The following is a 20388-nucleotide window of genomic DNA, read 5'->3' as shown; positions in this document are numbered from 1 at the left end:
ACTATTTAGAGGGATGTAATTGGGATTGCACATTCCAATATAAAACTTTGGTGATACCCAAAATCATCTGTTTAGTTCCATGACCACCTATTTTTAGGTTTTAGATGCGATGCGATGTGAACCAACATCACATCACTGAGTATCGTGTGCAAGTGAAACTGTTTAATTTGGATTACTTACACTATATGCTACATATATAAAATAAAATTTATAGTGATATCTAATTACATGTGTGATACATTTATTAAAGTTTTATAATACTTATAATAATGTTATATTTATGATGATTATATGATTATTTCGAAATGGAAAAATAAAGTACTTGCTTATTTTAAGTTTCTTTTCTGTTTTGAACAAAATTCGTGTGAAGGTCTTTATGGTTTTAAAGGATGTAGTTTCTGCTCCACTTTGATTATTTCATTAACTTAGTACCGTAATACAGGTGCATTGATTGTATTATTTATCATTAAAATAATCACAATCATAATCATAATCATAATCATAATCATGATCATGATCATGATATTAAACACAACACAACGTACGTAAACTAAATGTTTTTCTGCTCTACCAGAATACGAACCTTTCAATGGTTTTATCAGCTCCCAGTTTTACACCACCCACTGCACTTCCAACCAAACAAACCCAAAACCAAACATGTCCACCCACAACTTCAACAATAAAACGGGCCTCACCCATTTATTTTTTGTTAATTGTCTAACACTGTCACTTTAGTTCATGAAAAATAAAAAATAAAATTGAAAACTTTTTAGGTTTCACGATTTACCCATAATAAAAAATGTATTTTTTCAATTGGCGATATTCATATCCAATGTTCTATTGAAAAATGATGTATAGTTTTATGAAACAACCGATTCGTCACATTTTATGGTGTGCAAAACAATTTTGGGGTTTGAATATTCAATGAATGCCACGGTACTGCGCCAACTTTCTACTTAATTCTGGTGGTTTTCCGCTCATCTACCTCACCCACACTTGCCTCTCACCACCTGTCTTTCACTCACCGTCATCATCATAATAAATTCAATGCTCTTATTGTTCTCATCATAAACCCAAAAGCTTCTCCTGAGCCATACCATCATCTTTCTCATCATTCACACCATCAAATTCCTAAAATGGAATGTTGTATAATCTCCAGGCTACGGGTTCAACCCCTATGGTTCGCGCTGCTCTTTCTTGTTGGACTATTGACGATTCTGAAACTAGCGTTCGTTGTTGTCAGATGGGTCTACGTCAATTTCCTCAGACCTCCCAAAAATCTTAGAAAGTACGGATCTTGGGCTGTCGTGACTGGACCCACTGACGGCATTGGAAAAAGCTTCGCTTTTGAGCTCGCGCGCAAAGGCCTCAACCTCGTACTCGTCGGTCGGAACCCCGAGAAGCTCAAAGACGTGTCGGATTCGATCGCCGCCAAGTTCGGGAAAACCGAGGTCAAGACCGTGGTGGTCGATTTCTCGGGGGATCTGGACGAGGGTGTGGCCAAGATTGGGGAAGCGATTGAGGGGTTGGACGTTGGAGTGCTGGTTAACAATGTGGGAGTTTCGTACCCTTACGCCAGGTTCTTCCATGAAGTGGACGAGGGGCTTCTCAACAACCTTATCAAGGTTAACGTTATCGGAACCACCAAGGTCACGCAGGCTGTTCTGCCGGGGATGCTGAAGAGAAAGAGAGGAGCGATTGTTAACATTGGTTCTGGTGCCGCTATTGTGATTCCTTCCGATCCCCTTTATGCTGTTTATGCCGCCACCAAAGCGTGAGTTCTCGTTGTTCATTGTTCTTGATTTTTGCATTCGCTCTTCATAGTATTTGTTGGTTGTTGAGGTTATGTTTTGGGTTCATTGTTTCAGGTACATCGATCAGTTTTCCAGAAGTCTCTATGTTGAATACAAGAAGAGTGGAATTGACGTTCAGTGCCAGGTATCGTGCTGTTTTTTAGTGTTCAATTGTTCATGTTAGCTTCTTGCTTGCTTAGTTTTTTTTTTCTCTTTTGTTGAGGTGAACAATTTTCTCATTCTTGTTTAATTCCCTTTATCGAGTTTCTGCCAATTAGTTTATTTATTGATGTGTGTTCGAGCTGAACTGCTCTGGTTTCAAATCTTTTAAACTGTGGTCATGGTAATGGATGTAGTTTTGTTTTGTTGTAATTCTTAATATAAAGGCATGGTATTGCGGTTGAAATTTCCTCTTAATGCAGCCGATTCAGTCACAGCTCTGGTCTTGGTGCAGCTGAAATTGCTATTGTGAAACAGTTTTTTGTGAAAATTTTGGATATCCAATTGGTATGGCCATGGGAGACACAAAAGTCTTACCTTTTTTTTCTTAAAAAAAATGACCATTTCAATTGGAGCTAGTTGGAGTTATACGGTGATGAAAAGAAAGCATAAGCGTTGCTGAGGAACAAATCCTCAAGTTATAACTGTTTTTTTCACTTACATAAACCTTGGACAAAAGTGAACGGAAATGAGTCCCCTTTATACCCTTTTCTTAGTTGAGGCAAGTATGGTTATAAATTGCTGAAAGTTGAAGATATGTCAGGACACTGTTTAATACTGATTATTGTGTACAACCTGTTCCTGATAAAAACTCTAGTACGTGCGGTTGTATCTGCTTGTAGTTTTCTTCAACCATCTGAATATAGCAGCAATTTCGAAAACTTCTTTTTCTTTTACTTTTAAAGTTTTGCTTTAATGTTAGGTATGTGGTATGCATACCAACCTTGTCTGATCAATCTTTTGTTTTATTGTTTATGAAAATGTAGAGCAATACATGATAGCATCTTTTGAGCTAATGTGGCTTCAATCATTGACCATTAGCCTAAATCTCATAGTGCACTTTAATATTCTTCGCGGCCTTTGCTACTACCCTTTCCCTTACTCCATCTTACATTCTTCTTGTATATTTGTGTGAAAGAGTATCCATGTATTTGCAATGAATGATCTTTATCATTTTTCTGATTGAGATTTTCCTGGTGCAGGTTCCTTTATATGTGGCAACCAAGATGGCATCAATAAGGAAATCTTCATTCTTTGTTCCATCAACAGATGGTTATGCCAAAGCTGGTGTGCGATGGATAGGTTACGAACCTCGATGCACGCCATATTGGCCACATACCCTTCTCTGGGCGGTTGCATGCTCATTGCCTGAATTTGTTGTTGATGCTTGGCGACTGTGGTTCTGCTTGGGTATTCGAAAGAGGGGGCAACGCAAAGAGTCCACCAAGAAGGAATAGATAGACAGAAGAATGCCTGGTTCTGTTCTTTAGGCAATATAAATGCTACTCATCTCACACATATTCAGATTGTTAGCAGATTAAGGATTCCCAAGTATCTGATATGTTTCTAAATTTCATCTTAATGTTGTTTAGTATCAGTTGTGTGGTCTAAAAATTCTTTTTACTCCCCTCTTTTGGCTGTTTCTGTTCACTGTTTCAGTACTTTGTTGAACTGATATGATGTGTATTGGCATATCGCTTAACCCGGTTTTCTATGTTGTCATTCCTTGCTTTTCTCTTACTGTGAACTTTTAGAAAAGTCTGTGTTTCAAGCCAATGGCTAAAGGTGTGTTCGGAAAAACATCGAGTTGGCGTAACCAGTGTTTTTCTCAATCCATCAGCACTACTTTTGTGTTTGGTAATGAATAAACCATTGGTGTTAATGTCTCAGACAATGTTTTCATCTTTAGATTTTAGTTGAAAATCTCGTACTAATTTTCATCTTTCATGGAACATTGTGTCAAACTCTGGCTATGTTAGATGTTATGATGCGTTTGTTTTTGGCTAAACTTAAGTTTAGATTTAATTGAATTTTTTTTAACCGAAATCCAAATACACATTTAGATTTAATTGAATGTTATTTTATAGTTGTTAAAATAAATTCCACTCAATGTTATGGTAAATTTTTTTGATAAAACAAGTTAAGCATTTGTGAACTAAATTAAATTAAATCATTTTTTGTACTTATTTAAGTTACACTCATTTAAAACATTTAAATTAAGTCTAAATAAATTTAAGGTGAATGAGTATGATTAATTGTGTGTGTGTGTAATTTATTTTGCATTTTAAATCGTTATATATGGATTATATTAGCGGAAAAATATATATTTTCGCGTTTGTTAATTTTTATTTCTATTAAAATAGTGTAATTTTGAAAAAAATAAAAATAATAAATAGTTTGTAAAGAAAATAATAGAACTATGTCCTTATTGTTTTAGTTGAGGAGCTACGTGATTATATTTTAGGTAAAGATTACATGATTATGTATTTTATGAAAATTACCTTGTTACTAGTACTAATGGAAACACATGTTTCTTTAAGCCTACATATCCTCGTCACAATTAAAATAACATAAATTTTAAAATATAAAATAATAAAATTGTAAGAAAATATAAAAATTGTATATAATTATTTTTTCGTTGAGGGAGGACTCGTTATTTTTATGGAAATATTATAGAATTATGTATATTATTAAACAATATAATTATTTTAATTTAATAATGGATAACACTTTTTAATTAAAAACATTAAAATTAGTTTAAAGGTTATATTTAATACAATGATACAGATAAATGTTTTATCTCTTATTTCTTACTGTTTTCGTTTTCTTTAATTACAATATAAATATTTTGGATTATCATAATTATACATACCAGCCTAAATACAAACACTCAGACTGTTGCGTTTATAGATCCGTATTTTTTTAAATAACTATATTATATTATAAGATAATAATATATTTAAATTGATTAAATTAATATATAAAAAAAATTAATGAGAGAATAGTGTGAAAAATAAAAATAAAAATTGTGTGAAAAATTATTATCTCTTTATATATAGAGGTATATACGGGTATACATTATATCAACTAAATTTCAGTAGTTTAAAAAATATTAATTAAAAATAATCTTAAACCAAAGAAAGCAAAAAAGCTAATATATATAAGTTGATGGAGGAAATTATATGACCTAATACCCTGAAGAGAGCTGTGGCGTGGTGCCATAAACCCCAGAAAGAGAAAACAAAACACGAGCCTATGAACGAACATGGCCACTCACAACACCAGCGTCGTTTACATACACACGAACCTCGATACCCGCTTGGCGCTCCTCGTTTCCGATCACGACACTGTCGCTGACCTCAAAAGTACTAATTTTTTGTCGTCAATTTTTAGACAGTGATTGTTGACATTTTTTTTTTTGGACATGCTCTTTAAATGTTTTTCTCTTGTTGACAGTTTTTGCTCTCAATCCATGGATTTTGATCATTTGTTTTTAATGTAACACTATTCACTGTTAGTTTACAGTGCTGATGTTTTATTTGAATTTTTTGAATTGTATGTAGGGAGCATTTTGTCCGAACACCCGCTATGCTTTCCCCAATTTGGGCAAATTCAGATTAATGGGATAAAGGTATTTCATATTCTCCTGTTGAAGTCACGCTTTGTTTTCTTCACTATGTATTGTTTTGCTTACAATCCAATTTTATTTAATTTGATGTAGGTTATGCGCGAGGGGCACTTTTATCACCTTGTAGATTCAATGCCTGTGAGAAGTGCCTTTACTGGTTCCCTCCAGAGTTGGTTTGTCAGTGTGGATGCTACTGAGGTGAGGGAGTGTTCTCAGAATTACCAGGTGGCCACTCTCGGAATTGTAAGTAATGCTTTGACTGGTCGTGGTGATAATGCTATCGGTTCTCCATCCAAGGGTGTGTTGCAGTTGGAGAACAAACTAGTTGAGAATGTAGAAGTTCCTGTTCCTAGTCCTTGTGTTTCACAACATACTGGCAAAGGAGCTGGTGAAAAGTTGGATACAGGTGTTAAATCATCTGTCGAAAATATTGAACTTCCAGGTTCAGCTATCGAGTATGAGGTTGATGGAACCGATAAAAACATTGGGAGTGTTTGTGTTGTACGCAAGGAGAGTAGTAAATCTGTATCAGATTCGAGTAGAAAACGTAAAGGTAAAAGGAAAAAAGAAGACGCATTTCGAGATGACACTTCAAATGTAGATGATGCTTCTGTTGTTGGGCTCAGTGATTGTGCAATTCAGCAGGATATCGAGGTTGTAGCGAAAACTTTGGAGAATGCAAATAAAGAAGTAATTATGGAATTTGAAGTTTTGAAGGAGCATCAGCATACTGATGGCAACAATAGGAACACTAAGAGGGACCTTGACACTGCTGTGTCAATGAAAGAAGCTTCAGAACCTGAACTTATTTCAGATAAGAAGCATAAGAAAAGGAAGAGGTCTTTGATTGATGATTCTAAAGAATTATTCAAGGAAGAGACGGCTGCTCAGAAGGATGAAGCGCATAAGTCCGATGAAGCACATGAGGAAAGGAAAGAATTGAAGGATCAGTTTGAACTTAAGAATGAAAACTATAGGTATGGTGTTGAATATAAGGATGATAAGGTAACTGGAGACATTTTAGATACAGTAACTCCTGCAAAGAAAAAGAGGAAGGGCAGCAAAGAAAAAAGTTTGTCCAAGGCCAAGTTGATTAATGATTTCAACGTAGACATTTCTTCTCATCATGATTTGGAGAAGCTACAGAAGATTAAAAACAGTAACGATGACCAATCAGCCGAAAAATTTAGTGACACTGATCCACTGAGAACTATATTGGAGGGTAGGAGGAGGAAAGGGAAGAAAAATTCATCAAATCCTCATGAAACACATTTAATTTCTTCTTCCAGGAACGTTGAACAAGAAGATCATTCAAGCATTCAAAAAGGTGGTCAGGAGGAAATTTCTCTCCCTAAAGGTGATACTACTTGAGAAAAGGGTGAACATAGTAAAGTACCAGCATTATTCGTGCTAACCTTGTACCATGTTATGACTAGTTTGCTATGTTTTTTTTTTTTTTATTATTGAGATCAAATTAATAAAAGAAATCTATTTTAGAATACTGAAAATATACTACTGATCTCTCTTTCTTTTTAGGGCCAGATATGAGTATGGGCAAAACTACTATTGACAACATGGAGACTGGAACTGATGCATGCAAAGAAGACATTCAAAGTACAGAAAAAACAAAAGGAAACTATAACAACCATGCTGATATTGAAATAATAGCACACCCTGCTAATGTGGTCGGGCATATGGAGCTCACTGAGGATAATGGTAAAAATGAAGCTGGTCATATTGAAGGAGCTGAGGAAGGAAGAGAGTTATCACAACAAAATGATCCTAAGCTAATGCTGTTAGATAAGTCCACACCATCCAAACAGAACAACTCAGATGCAAAAGTTGGAGAACTAAATGTGACTTCAAAAGTTGTGGATGTGAATGGATCAACTGAATCTAGAAAATCGAAGAAGGAAAAAAAGAAGAAAAAAGACAAGAATTCAGGTGGAGAGTCCCCGTTTAGGGATGGTACTGGCCATGTGGATGCTTCTGAGAGTAAAAATGGTATTATGGAAAAAAAGAACAAGAAAAAAGATAAGAATTCAGATGGAGAGTCCCCGTTTAGAGAAGGTTCTGGCCATGTGGATGCTTCTGAGAGTAAAAATGGTATTATGAAGTCCATTGGTGCAACAAATTATGATCCTAAATCAGGAAATACAGAGACAGTGGAGAACCCTTTAAATCAAATAGGTGAAAAAATACAGCAGGAGGAGATGCATGGGACTTCTGATAAGGAGATTGAGTTTAACATTGAGAGTGCTGAACACACGGGCAAGAGACAAAGAAAAAAGTCGAATGACAAACAGAATTCTATCTCAAAGAGTATGTTAAATATGCTTTTGAAAGATCAAGGTGATAGTAAGAATCTATCATCATCTTCTGACCGTGAAACACATGCCAAATCTTCAGTTGCAGTGACAAAGAAACGTAACTCTGCAAGCACAAAGTCCTCTAAGAAATCATGCAAAACAAATACGGAACTGGTGAAAGACTCTGTTAGACTTGAACCTTCTGATTCTCCGCATAATTCTGGGAGCAAGGATGCAGTGCAGCTTTCAACTCAGTCTCCTGGAAAGAAAGATGATGATAATTTGGAAGCACCTTCTAAAACTTTAAAGGTTAATGCTGATGAACAATTTTCATCCTGGAAACAGCCAGGTGAAACTAATTTGTCAGATGGCATGCTTGTTGACAAGATGAATGAAACAGAGATGAAAGATATTGAGACCATGACCAGAAATAATATTCATCAACTTGAAGCAACAAATGGACAAACTCATGCTAAGGATTTAAGCTCCTCACAGAAATTATCATCAAAGGAAGAGCTTGATGTAAGGATTCACCCTGGAGAGAAGGTACCAAATCCACACAGGAGTGGACAAGAATCAAAAGTGTCTGGTAACAGGACTGTGACTGAAGAAAACAAAAAGACTCGTGTCAAAGCTTCTGAGAAAAAAATTGATTTGGAGAAACAAAGAAAACATGTTCCTGTATCAAATTCAAAGCTGGAAGGTTCCATAAAAAGGGTTCCAAAAAAAGCAGGAAAAGCTTCCCGGAATAATGTTCATGGAGTTGTGGGTAAAACACCGCAAAAGAAGAGCTTGTTATCGGGAGCAATTTTCAAGGATGATAGTAGCAGCAGCTCTGACGGTGAAGATGGTAATTCTGGTGCCAGCACCAGAACTCCATCAGATAATCCGCTATTGTCTGATGAAGACAGCAGTTCAGGTATAGATTCACAAGTAGATGGTAACTGAAATATATGTATTAAATATATGTGCCTTTATGTTTTAATAAAGTTGATGAAAATGTAGTATAAAATAGTTTTCAATCTGTACGGGTAACTGTATAAGTGAGTTTCTGTTGAGTTGGTTGAGATTAACCTTTTTTAATTGAGATCTGATCTTTGGAATTTGGTTATCAACTGTTATTCCTTACTTGTTTTGTTCCAGGAGCTGGAAATAACCACATTATCATATTTATGAAGGTTGAAAATGTTGTAATTCCTAAAATTGAGGAAAGCTTGTATTTTCCCTTTCAATTTTGAGAACATTTTATGTTTTTAAGTTATTACTTTATTATTTTGTTCCAACTAATTTTTTAGAATGATCTATGCTCTCGAGGTTAATAATGTTTGAAGAAAAATGAACTGTCATTGGTCTTGAAATTTCATAGAAACTGCGGTGGTTATATTTCTAGTTGATGTAAGATTACAACACATTACCTCCTACCCAGCAGCGGGCATTTGGAGTGTGGACAAACGCGGGTGGCATAATAAAAGCAATTCCTCGTGCTTAAGAATAGGACGTCTAGTGATAGAACATTAAAGTTATATGAGAGGAAGAAAAGGAGAGGAGGGCAGAGTTTCCTTGAGAGTGACTCTTGTATACTGAATTCTTTCATTCATCTTAATAAAATACATACTATTCAGTCTATTTGTGTGTGTTATTGAGAGAAAGAGAGGGTTGATCGACTTCTTGACTAAAGAAGTCTATCATCTAGAGTGTAGACAAATACGGGTGACTCAAACAATTCAGAGCAGACATTGACACCATCTTAAAATTTGAACTTATTGTCTTCCACAATCTTACAAAACCAATTTGAATTGTGGGGACAGGCCTCATGACTACTGCATTCACTAAATTTCTAATCAACGTGATCTCAATAGTTAGATTGCAGGCAGTTCAGGCTTTTATTTTCGAAGAAATTATAGTAACATAGTTGATGTATATTTTTAGCTCACCACTTTCCTATACATTTGCTCTGGAAACTCATTTTCTAACGACTACATGGTACTTAGGGCATTACGGATAACCACTGGTTTTTCTTATCTAGTGTTTACCCAGGAAAGCTTTGCTATCTCACTTAGTTGTTAATACTGGTACTAAAATCAGCTTAACTATTTTTGTGTATCGAACTGTTTTCCTTTAGAACATGTATCCTGTTATGCTTTTTGAGTTTTGATGTTGGCATCGGTGACAAGCTTGAATTAAAGATTTATATGCCTATGTTCAGTTTATCTCGTTTCTTCATGAAAATAGTGATGAGGCAATCCAGAATCAATTTCTTTCGTTTTTTATCAGGTTCATATGGAGGGCAAAGTCTGGAAAATGGTGGAAGAAGTTCCTCAAAAGCACAGTAAGTTAATTATTTCTGCTGAATGATGTAAGTTGGCAAAGTCATTTGTATCTTGTTTTTGGCTACAAGTCGTTTTCAGGTTTGAATGACAATTTTCAGCAAAAAAATAAATCCCGTGTCTCTCTTTCTGCTACCGTTCTTACCCTTATTTTTTTTTTCATTTTAAATTTATTTGGACACGAGGAATTCTATTCCATCAAATCTTGAAACTCAAGTTTTAATTTAATAATTGATTGTGACAATGACTGACTCTGACCTGAACTTAGAGTTGAGCAATAACGTTATCTTCACATAAAGTAAACAGAGTATAGCTAGAATTACTCTGACTATTTTCTCTGGGCCATATTTATAATGCAATTTACATGTCAAAAGAAAAAATAAAAGCTGTTGAGGATATTTTGAAAATACTTTTTCTTTTCATTTTTATTTTAGTTCATTGTCGTATTTTATTTAAAGATCTAGATTTGATCGGTCCATTATGATATGAAATCTTTCAAATGAATGGTTTATTCCCAATCAATTGAGCCATTCACATATCATGGATTATGGCTTGAGCAGGGTATGGCCAATATATGCTGCGACTTTCACCTATTTGTTTTCGTGTTAGAATTTTAATATTGGTGAAGAATGATAATCCGTGAAATAAAAATGGAAACTATGCCGCTCAAAATTGTTAATTTGAAATTCTGAACTTGCATGCTTTCATCTCTGCATCATTGCTGACAACAAAAGTTTTTTGGGGTGTCTCTTTTTGTTTTTGTGGTTCATCATCATTCATAAATGATGTTACATAATTCACATTGCAGATGAGTCTGAAACCGTTGTTGGTGCAGTTTGACAGATACAAAAGAAATGTCAATCGATGACGTTGTCAGAAGCTCAACCTGGTTTAAGGAGGCTAAAATAACAGCCTCTCAATTGCAAGAGTCTCAAAGCCAGTCCCTCGAATTTGTCCCAGACAGCCTGGTTGATTGACAACACCTTCGAGCAGAAGAAAAGTAAAAGGACACCAACCACAACTGTGGTATTTTTGTTTGTTTTTGTTGTGTCCTCACATAGCTTCTTTCTCTTTTTTTCTTACCGTTCCAAAGACGACGGTATTTTGGCATTTTTAGCATTTTTACCGATCAAGCTGGCGGTTTATGTCACACGAACCAAATTGTTCTTTGTCGACTTATGTCACCAGCCAAGTTAATTATAATTATGAGAACAATGTGATATATTACTACTATAATATGTATGTTACTACAAATTCCTCTTATGCGTAGTTTTTATGATTTTGAGTGTGCTTTTTTTGGCAATCCTATCATTTTCATTTAGTTGACTGTCTTCTCTTCATTAACTTTTTTTCTTCTATTCATGGTATTATGGAAAGAACATTAACGTTCAAAAGAAAACATGGCAGAAATAAACTTACCAAATTTTCTGGAATCAGGAATAAAATAAAACCGTAACATCAAAATCTGAAAGCTTCAGATAAAGATATCAACCACGACATAAAAGAAATTATTAAACAAAAGTTGTTGAAGTCCATTATCACACAAGCAAGGAAATTAACATATTAAAGAATTTGCACTGACAAACTCACCATAAGACTCCACATCTACCAGCTTCTCTGAAAAGCTTAATAACATGTTAAACAAATACTTCAAATTAGATCAAGAAAGAAAATTCTCCAAGTTCTCATATAATATGTAGTGCGTTGGTGCTGATGTAACATATAATGTGTAGTTCTTTTAGCAATCTCAAACCAAAAACATTGTGCGCTGGAGTTTGATTAAGTGTGAGATCTCTTGTCAGTTAAAGAAATCAAAGAGAAGGAAACATTGATTGATAGATAGATAGATAATTTTTACACATAGAGAGAGGTAGATACAGGTTACAATGAAAAAAGCGATACAAAATTACATTCCCATATTCATTTTGATCTCATTCTGTTAAGCTGATTAAGTGCAGGTTGCAGAATGTTGAACAGAACCCACCCAATCGCCGGTGCAACCACCAACAGCAGAAGCTGACCCCTGTTGTCACTGCCCGCCGCAGCATCCGCAATCAGACCCATCTCACTCGCTGACGCTTCTGGGCTCCACACCAAGCTCGAGGCGCCGAGTCCAAGCCCAAGCCCAACCATGACCCCCTTGCTGCTTCGCATGCGGTTCACCTGGTTCAGCGCCGGCTGCAGAATGTTGAACAGCACCCACGCTAAGGCAGGAACCACCGGCAGCAACAGCGCAAGTCCACGGTTGTCGCCCTCCGCAATTTGGGCTATTTGCGACGCCGCAAAAGCCGCGTCGCAGTATCCTAGGGTGGAAAAAACTGCCCCCGCGATTGCAGTGCCCGCCATGGAAGATGTTGTTGATGACACGGTAGCGTTAACGGTGGAGGTTAGACCCTTTGGAAGGTTGAGATGGGAAAAGAGAGAAATGGTGGGTTTTGAAGGTGGGAGTGGGAGTTTTAGGCTCTTGGTGTTTACTATGGCCATGGTTGCTGCTATGGTTGCCGCCATTGTGAAACTTCGACAGCTTACTCACTCCAAACAACACTTTGGTTTGGAATATGATGGCTGAATGAAGTGCAGATATTTTCTGGAATCACGACCATCTCTTATCCCAGCATTTTTCATTCGTGCCTTTTCGACCTCATGTTCCTATGTCCTCTTATCACTTCAAATGCTTTAGTTAGTGCTTCTTTTTGAAAATTATGGGTGCATAAAGAAACTACGGGGGTGTAGAAAGAAAAATCGTCATACCATGGGTTCAGTTGAGCTCAGCCCAGTCCAAGTAGAAACTATGAAAATTAGCCCAGACTATGGAGGGGCCCAAGTCACACGCGTAATCTTTTGACTTTTGTTGCCGGTGTATCAGTGCTTTCATATATCTAACTTAGATTATAGAACAATAAATAAAATATTTAATTTTAAATTGTTTTTAGTCACGGTGCTTTCATGTATTGGGTTCCGATGTACATCAACCATGGTCTGGGAAAAAGGATTTTTATGTTGTGAAAAATAACCATAAATGCTTAGATTGCTGATATTTTATTTTTATTTGTATTTTTATAATTGTGAAATATGATATGGGTGGGCCCTTTGGATTTTCTAAAACCCAGGAAAGGAGGAGAAGAAAGGGAAGTAGGCAGGTCTGCGCTGCAACAAAATCTCCATAATTTTTCATCTGCGTAACTCCATTACCACTTCAAAGCTCCAGCTATATTCATTTTCAACCCAACCGCCAACTAGGTTTTTTACTTCCTCCTTTTAAACCCCCCGGTTCGTTGCGAACCGAATACCATGGCAGCTCTGTTACCTTGCGCGCCCAACATAGTCTCTGCTCCGTTCGGGAACCGGAGCACAAGCCGCCTTCCCAACCGTCCTCAATCCCACGCTTTCTCCGGTTCGACCAGGCACTTTCTTCGCGGCTCTCTATCCGTCGCCCGGTTCGGATTCAAACCCGAATTCTTGCCCGAGCCGGAGCACGCTGAAGGCGTGCTCAGAGAACTGTTTGGTCGAGCGGAGGGACTTCTTTACACGATTGCAGACGCCGCCGTATCTTCTTCTTCCGACACGGTTGCTGCTTCCGCCACCGCCAAACAGAGCAACGATTGGCTTTCCGGAATCACCAATTACATGGAGACGGTTCTTAAGGTATTGTTCTCTGAAGCACCGAACTCTTCGATTTGATTTGGTTTTCTCCATGCGTCAAATGGAAACTGTAATTTAAATTATCAACGCGCTGGACGGAGCTTGTTATTGGCGAGAAGGTATACCGTGTTTGAAGAAAATTTGATTAGCATGATTGAATGGAAACGTAAGATTAAGATTATAACTCTCTATAGTTTGCACTTGTTGTTATTGGTTGGTAGGATTGGTTTCTGGTGCGGATGGTCTGTGGTATTTGCTGCTGTAGTTGAGAATTGTGAAATATCATTGTTTCCACTCGTTCTAGTGATGTAATTTTCTGTTCTAGGTCTGGGCCATATAACGAACGACTGATAGGCGTTCCACATTGTGTAGGATGAGCTACTTAATATTGTATTTAAGTTTTGTACTCTCCCACCTAATGGAATAGTTTTTTGGGTTGAGTTCTCCTCTTTTGCATAAGTCCTAACAATTGATGCTCTTGTTAAGAGTTGGGTCACTGAAAGAGCTTTCTATGAGCTGGATTAAAGTGCAAACTGAATATTGATGGATGAGTGAAGTTATCTCAAGGTGGCAATGTTAGGAATCCCACATTGAATTGGACGAGTCTCTCCTACCTATTGGACTATTCTTTTATATTGGGCTCTTCTTAATGTGACACTGCTAACAACAACTTTAGATTTATGGTGATAATTTTTTCTTAGGAATAAAGTATTTGTTCCGGTTGAAATCTCGTCTTAAGTTCTAGCGTTGGAACTGATGCACTGGAGATTGCTAATTAAACAAATTCAGTCAATTTTTTTGTCAATGTTCCACCATGGGTTATTAAACCAATGTGGTAAACTCTTCCCCTGACTATACACGATAAATTTATTGACAAGACTGTAAACAACTTAGCAAAAGACAGACAAAGGAGGTTGCTCTTTATAGTTATAGAGTATTACAATGACTAACACGAGGACATACCTTACTTGTCATTTACTGTTGCATGTGAGTTAGATAGTTATTTTTGTCTCAAGGTTGTACTAGAACAAGTACACACTGGTCTACTTTTGTCTCTACATACTGTCCAGTAATTCTGAGCGGAAGTAATTTGCATTTCTCAGGTACTCAAGGATGGGCTTTCTGCTTTGCATGTCCCATATGCTTATGGTTTTGCAATTATACTGCTCACAGTTCTTGTAAAAGCTGCTACTTTTCCCCTAACCAAAAAGCAGGTTTGTATGCAGTTGTTGAAGTATGTTGACAGTGATCAATAGACTCCATGATCTTTTGAATCTTGTACTTTTATGGTTTTGAACCATCTATTGTTGCTTTTGACATTGAAAACCTTGGTAATGGATATAATATTCTCATATCATATTCATCATGTTTGTGTCAAATAAAATCTGAGTGATTATTCACAGGTAGAATCCTCCTTAGCTATGCGAACTTTGCAACCTCAAATAAAGGCTATCCAGGAGCGGTATGCTGGTGATCAGGTATTTGGCCTTTAGAAGTGTTACTTTCTCCAATACTATCTCGTTTATAACAATTAAACCACTGTCGGAACTACCGTATAAATTTTTAGACATTGCCTGAAAACTTTAACTGTTAAAGCATGACTCCATCTTTATTCCCCCTCTGCCACTGGTAGAGGGGGTGGCAGCATAAGCTCCTATAATTTTGATAGGATTCCATTTCTGGTACTCCTTTTACTGTGTGCTTAGAATGTTAAAAGATAGTATTTGATTGGATTTCTGATCAACAGTCGTATTTGGAATGATAAAAAATAGGATTTATTTTATTTTTAAAATCCATGGATTTCTATAATTTTTTATGAATCCTGACACATTTTGCAGGATTTGTGGGAATTGATTCATTTTACCCTTACTGAATTGCCTTGTGAAACGAAAAATCAATTTATTTTAATGAGTTCCAAACATAGGATTTTATTTTGAATCAGTTAAAATCTTTTTTATAATAGAGTCCTAACATAGAATTTATTATTTTGGAATCTAATAAAATAATTTGCTACTTTTGAGGATTCCAAACACAATGTTAGCTTTTGACTCTGCAAGCTCTTAACCAATGGAATTCCTTAAAAAGTAGTTCAAACTTGAAGATTTATTTATTGCTTCTTGCAGGAGAGACTTCAACTTGAAACTGCTAGATTGTATAAACTAGCCAACATTAATCCTCTAGCAGGTATTCATTTTATTATGCTGCAAAAGGTTTATTGATCTTTCGTTTTGGCTTTGAGGATTGAACCTTCCAAGGATTTCACATCACAAGTCCTATCGTTTCTTAGTTATTGTCACAATTTTTCTCCTAATGTTTCCTAGGTTAATAAATGGAACTATGAGCATTATGTGATTTTGAAAACATGAAGATGGTAACTCTTTTGTCAATGTCTTCATTTTTTTACTAGGATGCCTGCCCACACTCGCAACCATACCAGTGTGGATTGGGCTATATCGAGCCCTTTCAAATGTGGCTGACGAGGTATGCTGCTTATGATGTTGATTTTTAATTTGATAGTTAAATATGGAATTTTTTGTTCTTTAAATGACTCATATCTTTCATGGCTAATGTAATTCTTTTGTCGGATCTGATATATGAAGGGACTCCTTACTGAAGGCTTCTTTTGGATACCTTCTCTTGCTGGTCCAACTACAATCGCAGCTCGTCAAAATGGCAGTGGTATCTCTTGGCTTTTTCCTTTTGTGGTGAGTGTCAGTTAGAAAGTAAAATTTCATGTCATAAATATTTAGCTATGTAACCTTGTGGTTTTCTGTTTGCTCCTTTTTTAAGGCTCTACCATGTTGGCAACTTGATATTGTTTTCATTCTTTATAATCAGAGAAAGCCAAACTATCCATTATTCTAACTTTTGTGCCCGATAACCTCTCTTTCAGTAGTTACCCAGATCATATAGGGAAACCCCAACCTTTGGGGGTGTGCAAATAACAATCATGTCATATATGTACTAAAGTTGAATTCTTTGCTGGCTTCAGAGGGTATATTAGGTAAAATATTTGTATGCGAAAAAACTCTTAAAGTAATTTCGTTGTGGCATATATTTTTAGTATAAGCGGGCGGGTGTGTGTGCGTTGATCCACAAGTGTGGTTACCCAATAAAAAAAGGCAGGATAGGTGTGTATTTACATTACACGCATTATTAAGTTAAGCACTTACTTGAAGAGCTTACATTTATTCAGGACCAACTAAGATTCACCTCTCTTTCTCTGTTGTCAAAGTCAACAATTGAATGAATGTTAATGTTTGGTTTGTCAAGTGGAACAGATCATTTTTAATTTTGATTCACCTTCATTGTTTTAGATTATTGTATGATATTTGCCATATTTCTTTTTTTTGGTTTTTGTTCACATTGTTGGTGATTTATTGCAGATTCTAAGTAAATTTAAATGTGAATTTTGTTTTAGTGATTTTTTCTTTACTCTTTCTTCAGGATGGTGCCCCTCCCCTTGGATGGTCAGATACATTGGCTTATCTGGTCTTGCCGGTGTTGCTAATCGTCTCTCAGTACATATCTGTCCAAATAATGCAGTCATCACAGGTCAATCATGTTGCATATACCATTAAATTAAATGTGTGCTAATTTTATTCATGAAACCTGTGCCTTATAAAAGTTTTAGCCATTCTCTATTATAGCTTTAAATGGAACACATTTTCAAGCTGCTTGGTAATTTAACACTATGTTTTAATTTTGGCAATTTTGTATCCATAGTGTAGCCACATGGCCGGATTAACTTTGCATCCAATGTCATGTAACCCAACCCTTCCCCTCTGCTACAAGAATTAAAGAAAACTTTATTGATTTACTTTGTGTGTCTGCACATTAAAAGGCATCTGTGTATTTATTTTGGTGGCTGAGTTAGTTGTAATTTTCCTTGCCAATTTTCAGCCTAATGATCCCAACATGAAAAGTTCTCAAGTATTGACCAAGTTCCTTCCATTAATGATTGGTTACTTTGCTCTCTCAGTTCCTTCTGGTCTTAGCCTTTACTGGTCAGTATAGGTAAAGCTCACAGTTGGTTTTGTTTACTTAGCCCATATCTATATTTACCTATTATTTTTTATGTTGTGTAGGTTAACAAATAATATATTGAGCACTGGACAACAAGTATGGCTTCAAAAGTTAGGAGGTGCCAAAAATCCTGTGAGGCAAGTCCCAGATGATATCATCAAAAATGACGGAACCCGGGTTCAGAAGTCAATATCTAAGCTAAATTCCACAATAGTGGAAGAAGCCGGCCAAAGTGAGAAAACATCAGAGGGGCCACAACCTGGTGATAGGTTAGTAGTTATAGTTAGTTACACTCATTTCATTTGCCATTGGTTTATTTTCATATGTTGTGATTCTACTCCTCGTTGTGTTGAAGATTTAAGCAATTAAAGGAGCAAGAGGCAAGGAGAAGACAACAAAGAGAAGAAGAAGAAAAAATGAAAGGCATGGAAACAGCAGCTAGAGAGACTGAAGTAGATGATAGTCACGTGACACTTGAGAAAACTGGAGGTGATTTAACTGTTGAAAAATCTCGGTCTGTGGGTTCAGATACTGATCCCTCCATATCTGGAGTGGTAAATGGCAACTTATTAAGTACAGACTTAGAGGGAAATCAGAATTTTACATCTACATCTGAGACAGAAAATAATGAAGGCTCTGCTCATTTCAACAATGATGAGATAAACGAGAAAAATTCAGACAAGGTATTATTGCACATGAATATTTGACTTTTTCCTAATATTTATTTGTTAAAGATGCATTTGCTCCACCATATACATGTTAGGATAAGATTATTTCTTCCAAATAAAGTGATTGAAACATGGATAGTAGTGTAAGCGCTGATAATTAGTTGTTGAGTGAATTTCATTTAAATTTTATTAAAAACATTAAATTCAATTTTTTAAATAATTCTTAAATTTTTCATAATAGTTGAAAAATATTAAAAAAGGAGTTGGCTTAATATACTCAGAGCATATTGGGACTGTACACCAAAATTAAATGAACAAAATGCTACAACTTCACTTAACGGGTGTTTAAGTAAATTCATTTTTTAAAATTTAAAAACCGAAAACTCTCTTCATTTCCTAATCCTTCCTCAACATTACTCCTCTTCCCCCCGTATCCCTCCACCATCCCACCATGAACAATTCATTTTATTTCGAAAATTTAAAGATCAATCTTAGATTTTTTTTTTCCTTCGTATCTGTAGTAAACGCTAATCAATTCCGTGTAAAGATTTGGAGGGAAATCAGATTTTTGACATCTACATGAGACAGAAAATGTGAAAGTTCTGCTTATTTCAATCATGTTGAGATGAACTAGAAAAGTGTAGACAAGATATTATTGCACATATGAATATAGGGCATTTTTCGTAACATTTATTTGTCAAAGATGCACTCTTCATAATAGATATGCTAGAAAATACTCCTATCTAATTTCCATCACTGAACATGTGAGAAAGATGAGTAACGAGAGAAATATAAAGTGCTTTTGGCAATTTCTTCCTCTTCCTTTTGTGGGCAAGGAATGACAAGGTGTATATTAACACTCAATCATCACCTTTTCAGTTTGGCTGATATTACAAAGACTATGCAAGAGCTAATTTTTGTAGTGCTATATCCTTTAATGTGAAATGTTTGCTTGACAATTTTGCTTGCCTATTCCACTTTTAAAAGACTGTAAACACTCTCCCGTATACTAAATTGGGAAATCTTTTGTGAACAACAAAAAGTTGCCTTCTTTGATTTTGTGACACTTCTAGATGTGTGTGTGTATGAAGTCGCATACAGAATCTATAATTAGATGTTCAAATAATGGAACTGAATAGACTATACTGTGCGATACCATTCTTAGTGATTTGTTGGTACGTTGTGTGCGCGTTTCTTTTTTGAACTTTATATTACTTCTCTGGTGCCGAGAGAAACCATTAATTTTACCATCAGCACAAACATAACAACCTCATAATTCTATGTGTCTGATCCGTCATCTTACAGGAACCAAGAGAAGTATTAACATCTACAACCACTGCAAACAGACAACCTCCTGCAGAAGATTCAGATCGCATGACAAAGGATTGACCAACTAAACAGATTGATCTACTTGGATATTGACTCGCCCAGTTGCCACTACATGCCATATTGGATTAATACTGTCTGCCTTACAATTTGGCATTCGCCTGGTTAATGCTGTAGATTGTTACAGAAATGGTGCAATGAATGAGATTAAAGGTCTCTATATCGGCCGAGGAAGTGGTTAGATTTGACGGCTGATTTTACAGCCTTATAGTTTTAGTCTGTATTGTACTCTTCTCATCAATTTTCATTGTCAAGGATGGATGAATTCACATTAGATCAGATGTTTCACAATACCCTTTATAGTCAACTCGTTATCTTTAATATCATTTTTGTTTGTCACTGTAACATTTCAATAAATGCTGGCTTGAATCTGTATACTATACCGTGACGGGGAATATACGTGATGCGTTTTATCCATAATACCGGGACACTGAAGCTTTTGAATGCCATGTTTCATTTGTCTACGGTGACTCGGTTCCTGTTTTTCTATCACACCCTCCTACTTGTGTTCCTATGGAAGTGTAGAAAGAAATTACCAGCAAAGGAAGAGGGAGAGACCCAATAAATGTTTCCTGGTTTCTTATGTTCCTCATACTTTCATCTTTGGTT

General features: G+C 36.0%; 4 protein-coding genes across 6 annotated transcripts; 3 read left to right on the top strand and 1 right to left on the bottom strand.

The window, feature by feature from the left end:
- Nucleotides 1-861: 861 nt before the first annotated feature.
- On the top strand, nucleotides 862-3515 carry LOC124847606 (very-long-chain 3-oxoacyl-CoA reductase 1-like). Its single transcript, XM_047325135.2, has 3 exons — nucleotides 862-1774; nucleotides 1869-1938; nucleotides 2996-3515. Exons 1-3 carry the CDS (start codon nucleotides 1137-1139, stop codon nucleotides 3248-3250), a joined length of 963 nt encoding a protein of 320 aa, XP_047181091.1. The 5' UTR covers nucleotides 862-1136; the 3' UTR covers nucleotides 3251-3515.
- A 1479-nt stretch (nucleotides 3516-4994) lies between these two features.
- On the top strand, nucleotides 4995-11320 carry LOC124847626 (uncharacterized). 3 transcript variants are annotated; one of them, XM_047325167.2, is made up of 6 exons: nucleotides 4995-5158; nucleotides 5357-5424; nucleotides 5515-6778; nucleotides 6964-8649; nucleotides 10005-10059; nucleotides 10893-11320. In XM_047325167.2, the coding sequence occupies exons 1-6, from the start codon at nucleotides 5059-5061 to the stop codon at nucleotides 11032-11034; spliced, it is 3315 nt and encodes a 1104-aa protein (XP_047181123.2). In that variant the 5' UTR covers nucleotides 4995-5058; the 3' UTR covers nucleotides 11035-11320. The 3 variants fall into 3 exon arrangements, with proteins under 3 accessions (XP_047181123.2, XP_047181122.2, XP_087970992.1); XM_047325166.2 differs by having other exon boundaries at nucleotides 6958-8649; XM_088114866.1 differs by having other exon boundaries at nucleotides 6958-8649; nucleotides 10866-11030.
- Nucleotides 11321-11859: 539 nt separating this feature from the next.
- On the bottom strand, nucleotides 11860-12698 carry LOC124847627 (photosystem II reaction center proteins PsbY, chloroplastic-like). The gene has a single exon (XM_047325169.2). It carries the CDS (start codon nucleotides 12563-12565, stop codon nucleotides 11978-11980), a length of 588 nt encoding a protein of 195 aa, XP_047181125.1. The 5' UTR covers nucleotides 12566-12698; the 3' UTR covers nucleotides 11860-11977.
- Nucleotides 12699-13083: 385 nt separating this feature from the next.
- ALB4 (OxaA/YidC-like membrane insertion protein) lies at nucleotides 13084-20105 on the top strand. Its single transcript, XM_047325155.2, has 11 exons — nucleotides 13084-13702; nucleotides 14803-14913; nucleotides 15103-15177; nucleotides 15823-15883; nucleotides 16107-16180; nucleotides 16300-16404; nucleotides 17147-17254; nucleotides 17603-17706; nucleotides 17788-17994; nucleotides 18081-18408; nucleotides 19699-20105. The coding sequence occupies exons 1-11, from the start codon at nucleotides 13349-13351 to the stop codon at nucleotides 19780-19782; spliced, it is 1611 nt and encodes a 536-aa protein (XP_047181111.1). The 5' UTR covers nucleotides 13084-13348; the 3' UTR covers nucleotides 19783-20105.
- The last annotated feature ends 283 nt before the right edge of the window (nucleotides 20106-20388 follow it).

This window comes from Vigna umbellata, chromosome 5 (assembly GCF_029865625.1).
Source record: "Vigna umbellata cultivar VRB3 chromosome 5, Vumbellata_1.0, whole genome shotgun sequence".
Classification (NCBI taxonomy): domain Eukaryota; kingdom Viridiplantae; phylum Streptophyta; class Magnoliopsida; order Fabales; family Fabaceae; genus Vigna; species Vigna umbellata.
This window is presented reverse-complemented; position numbering and strand designations above follow the sequence as displayed.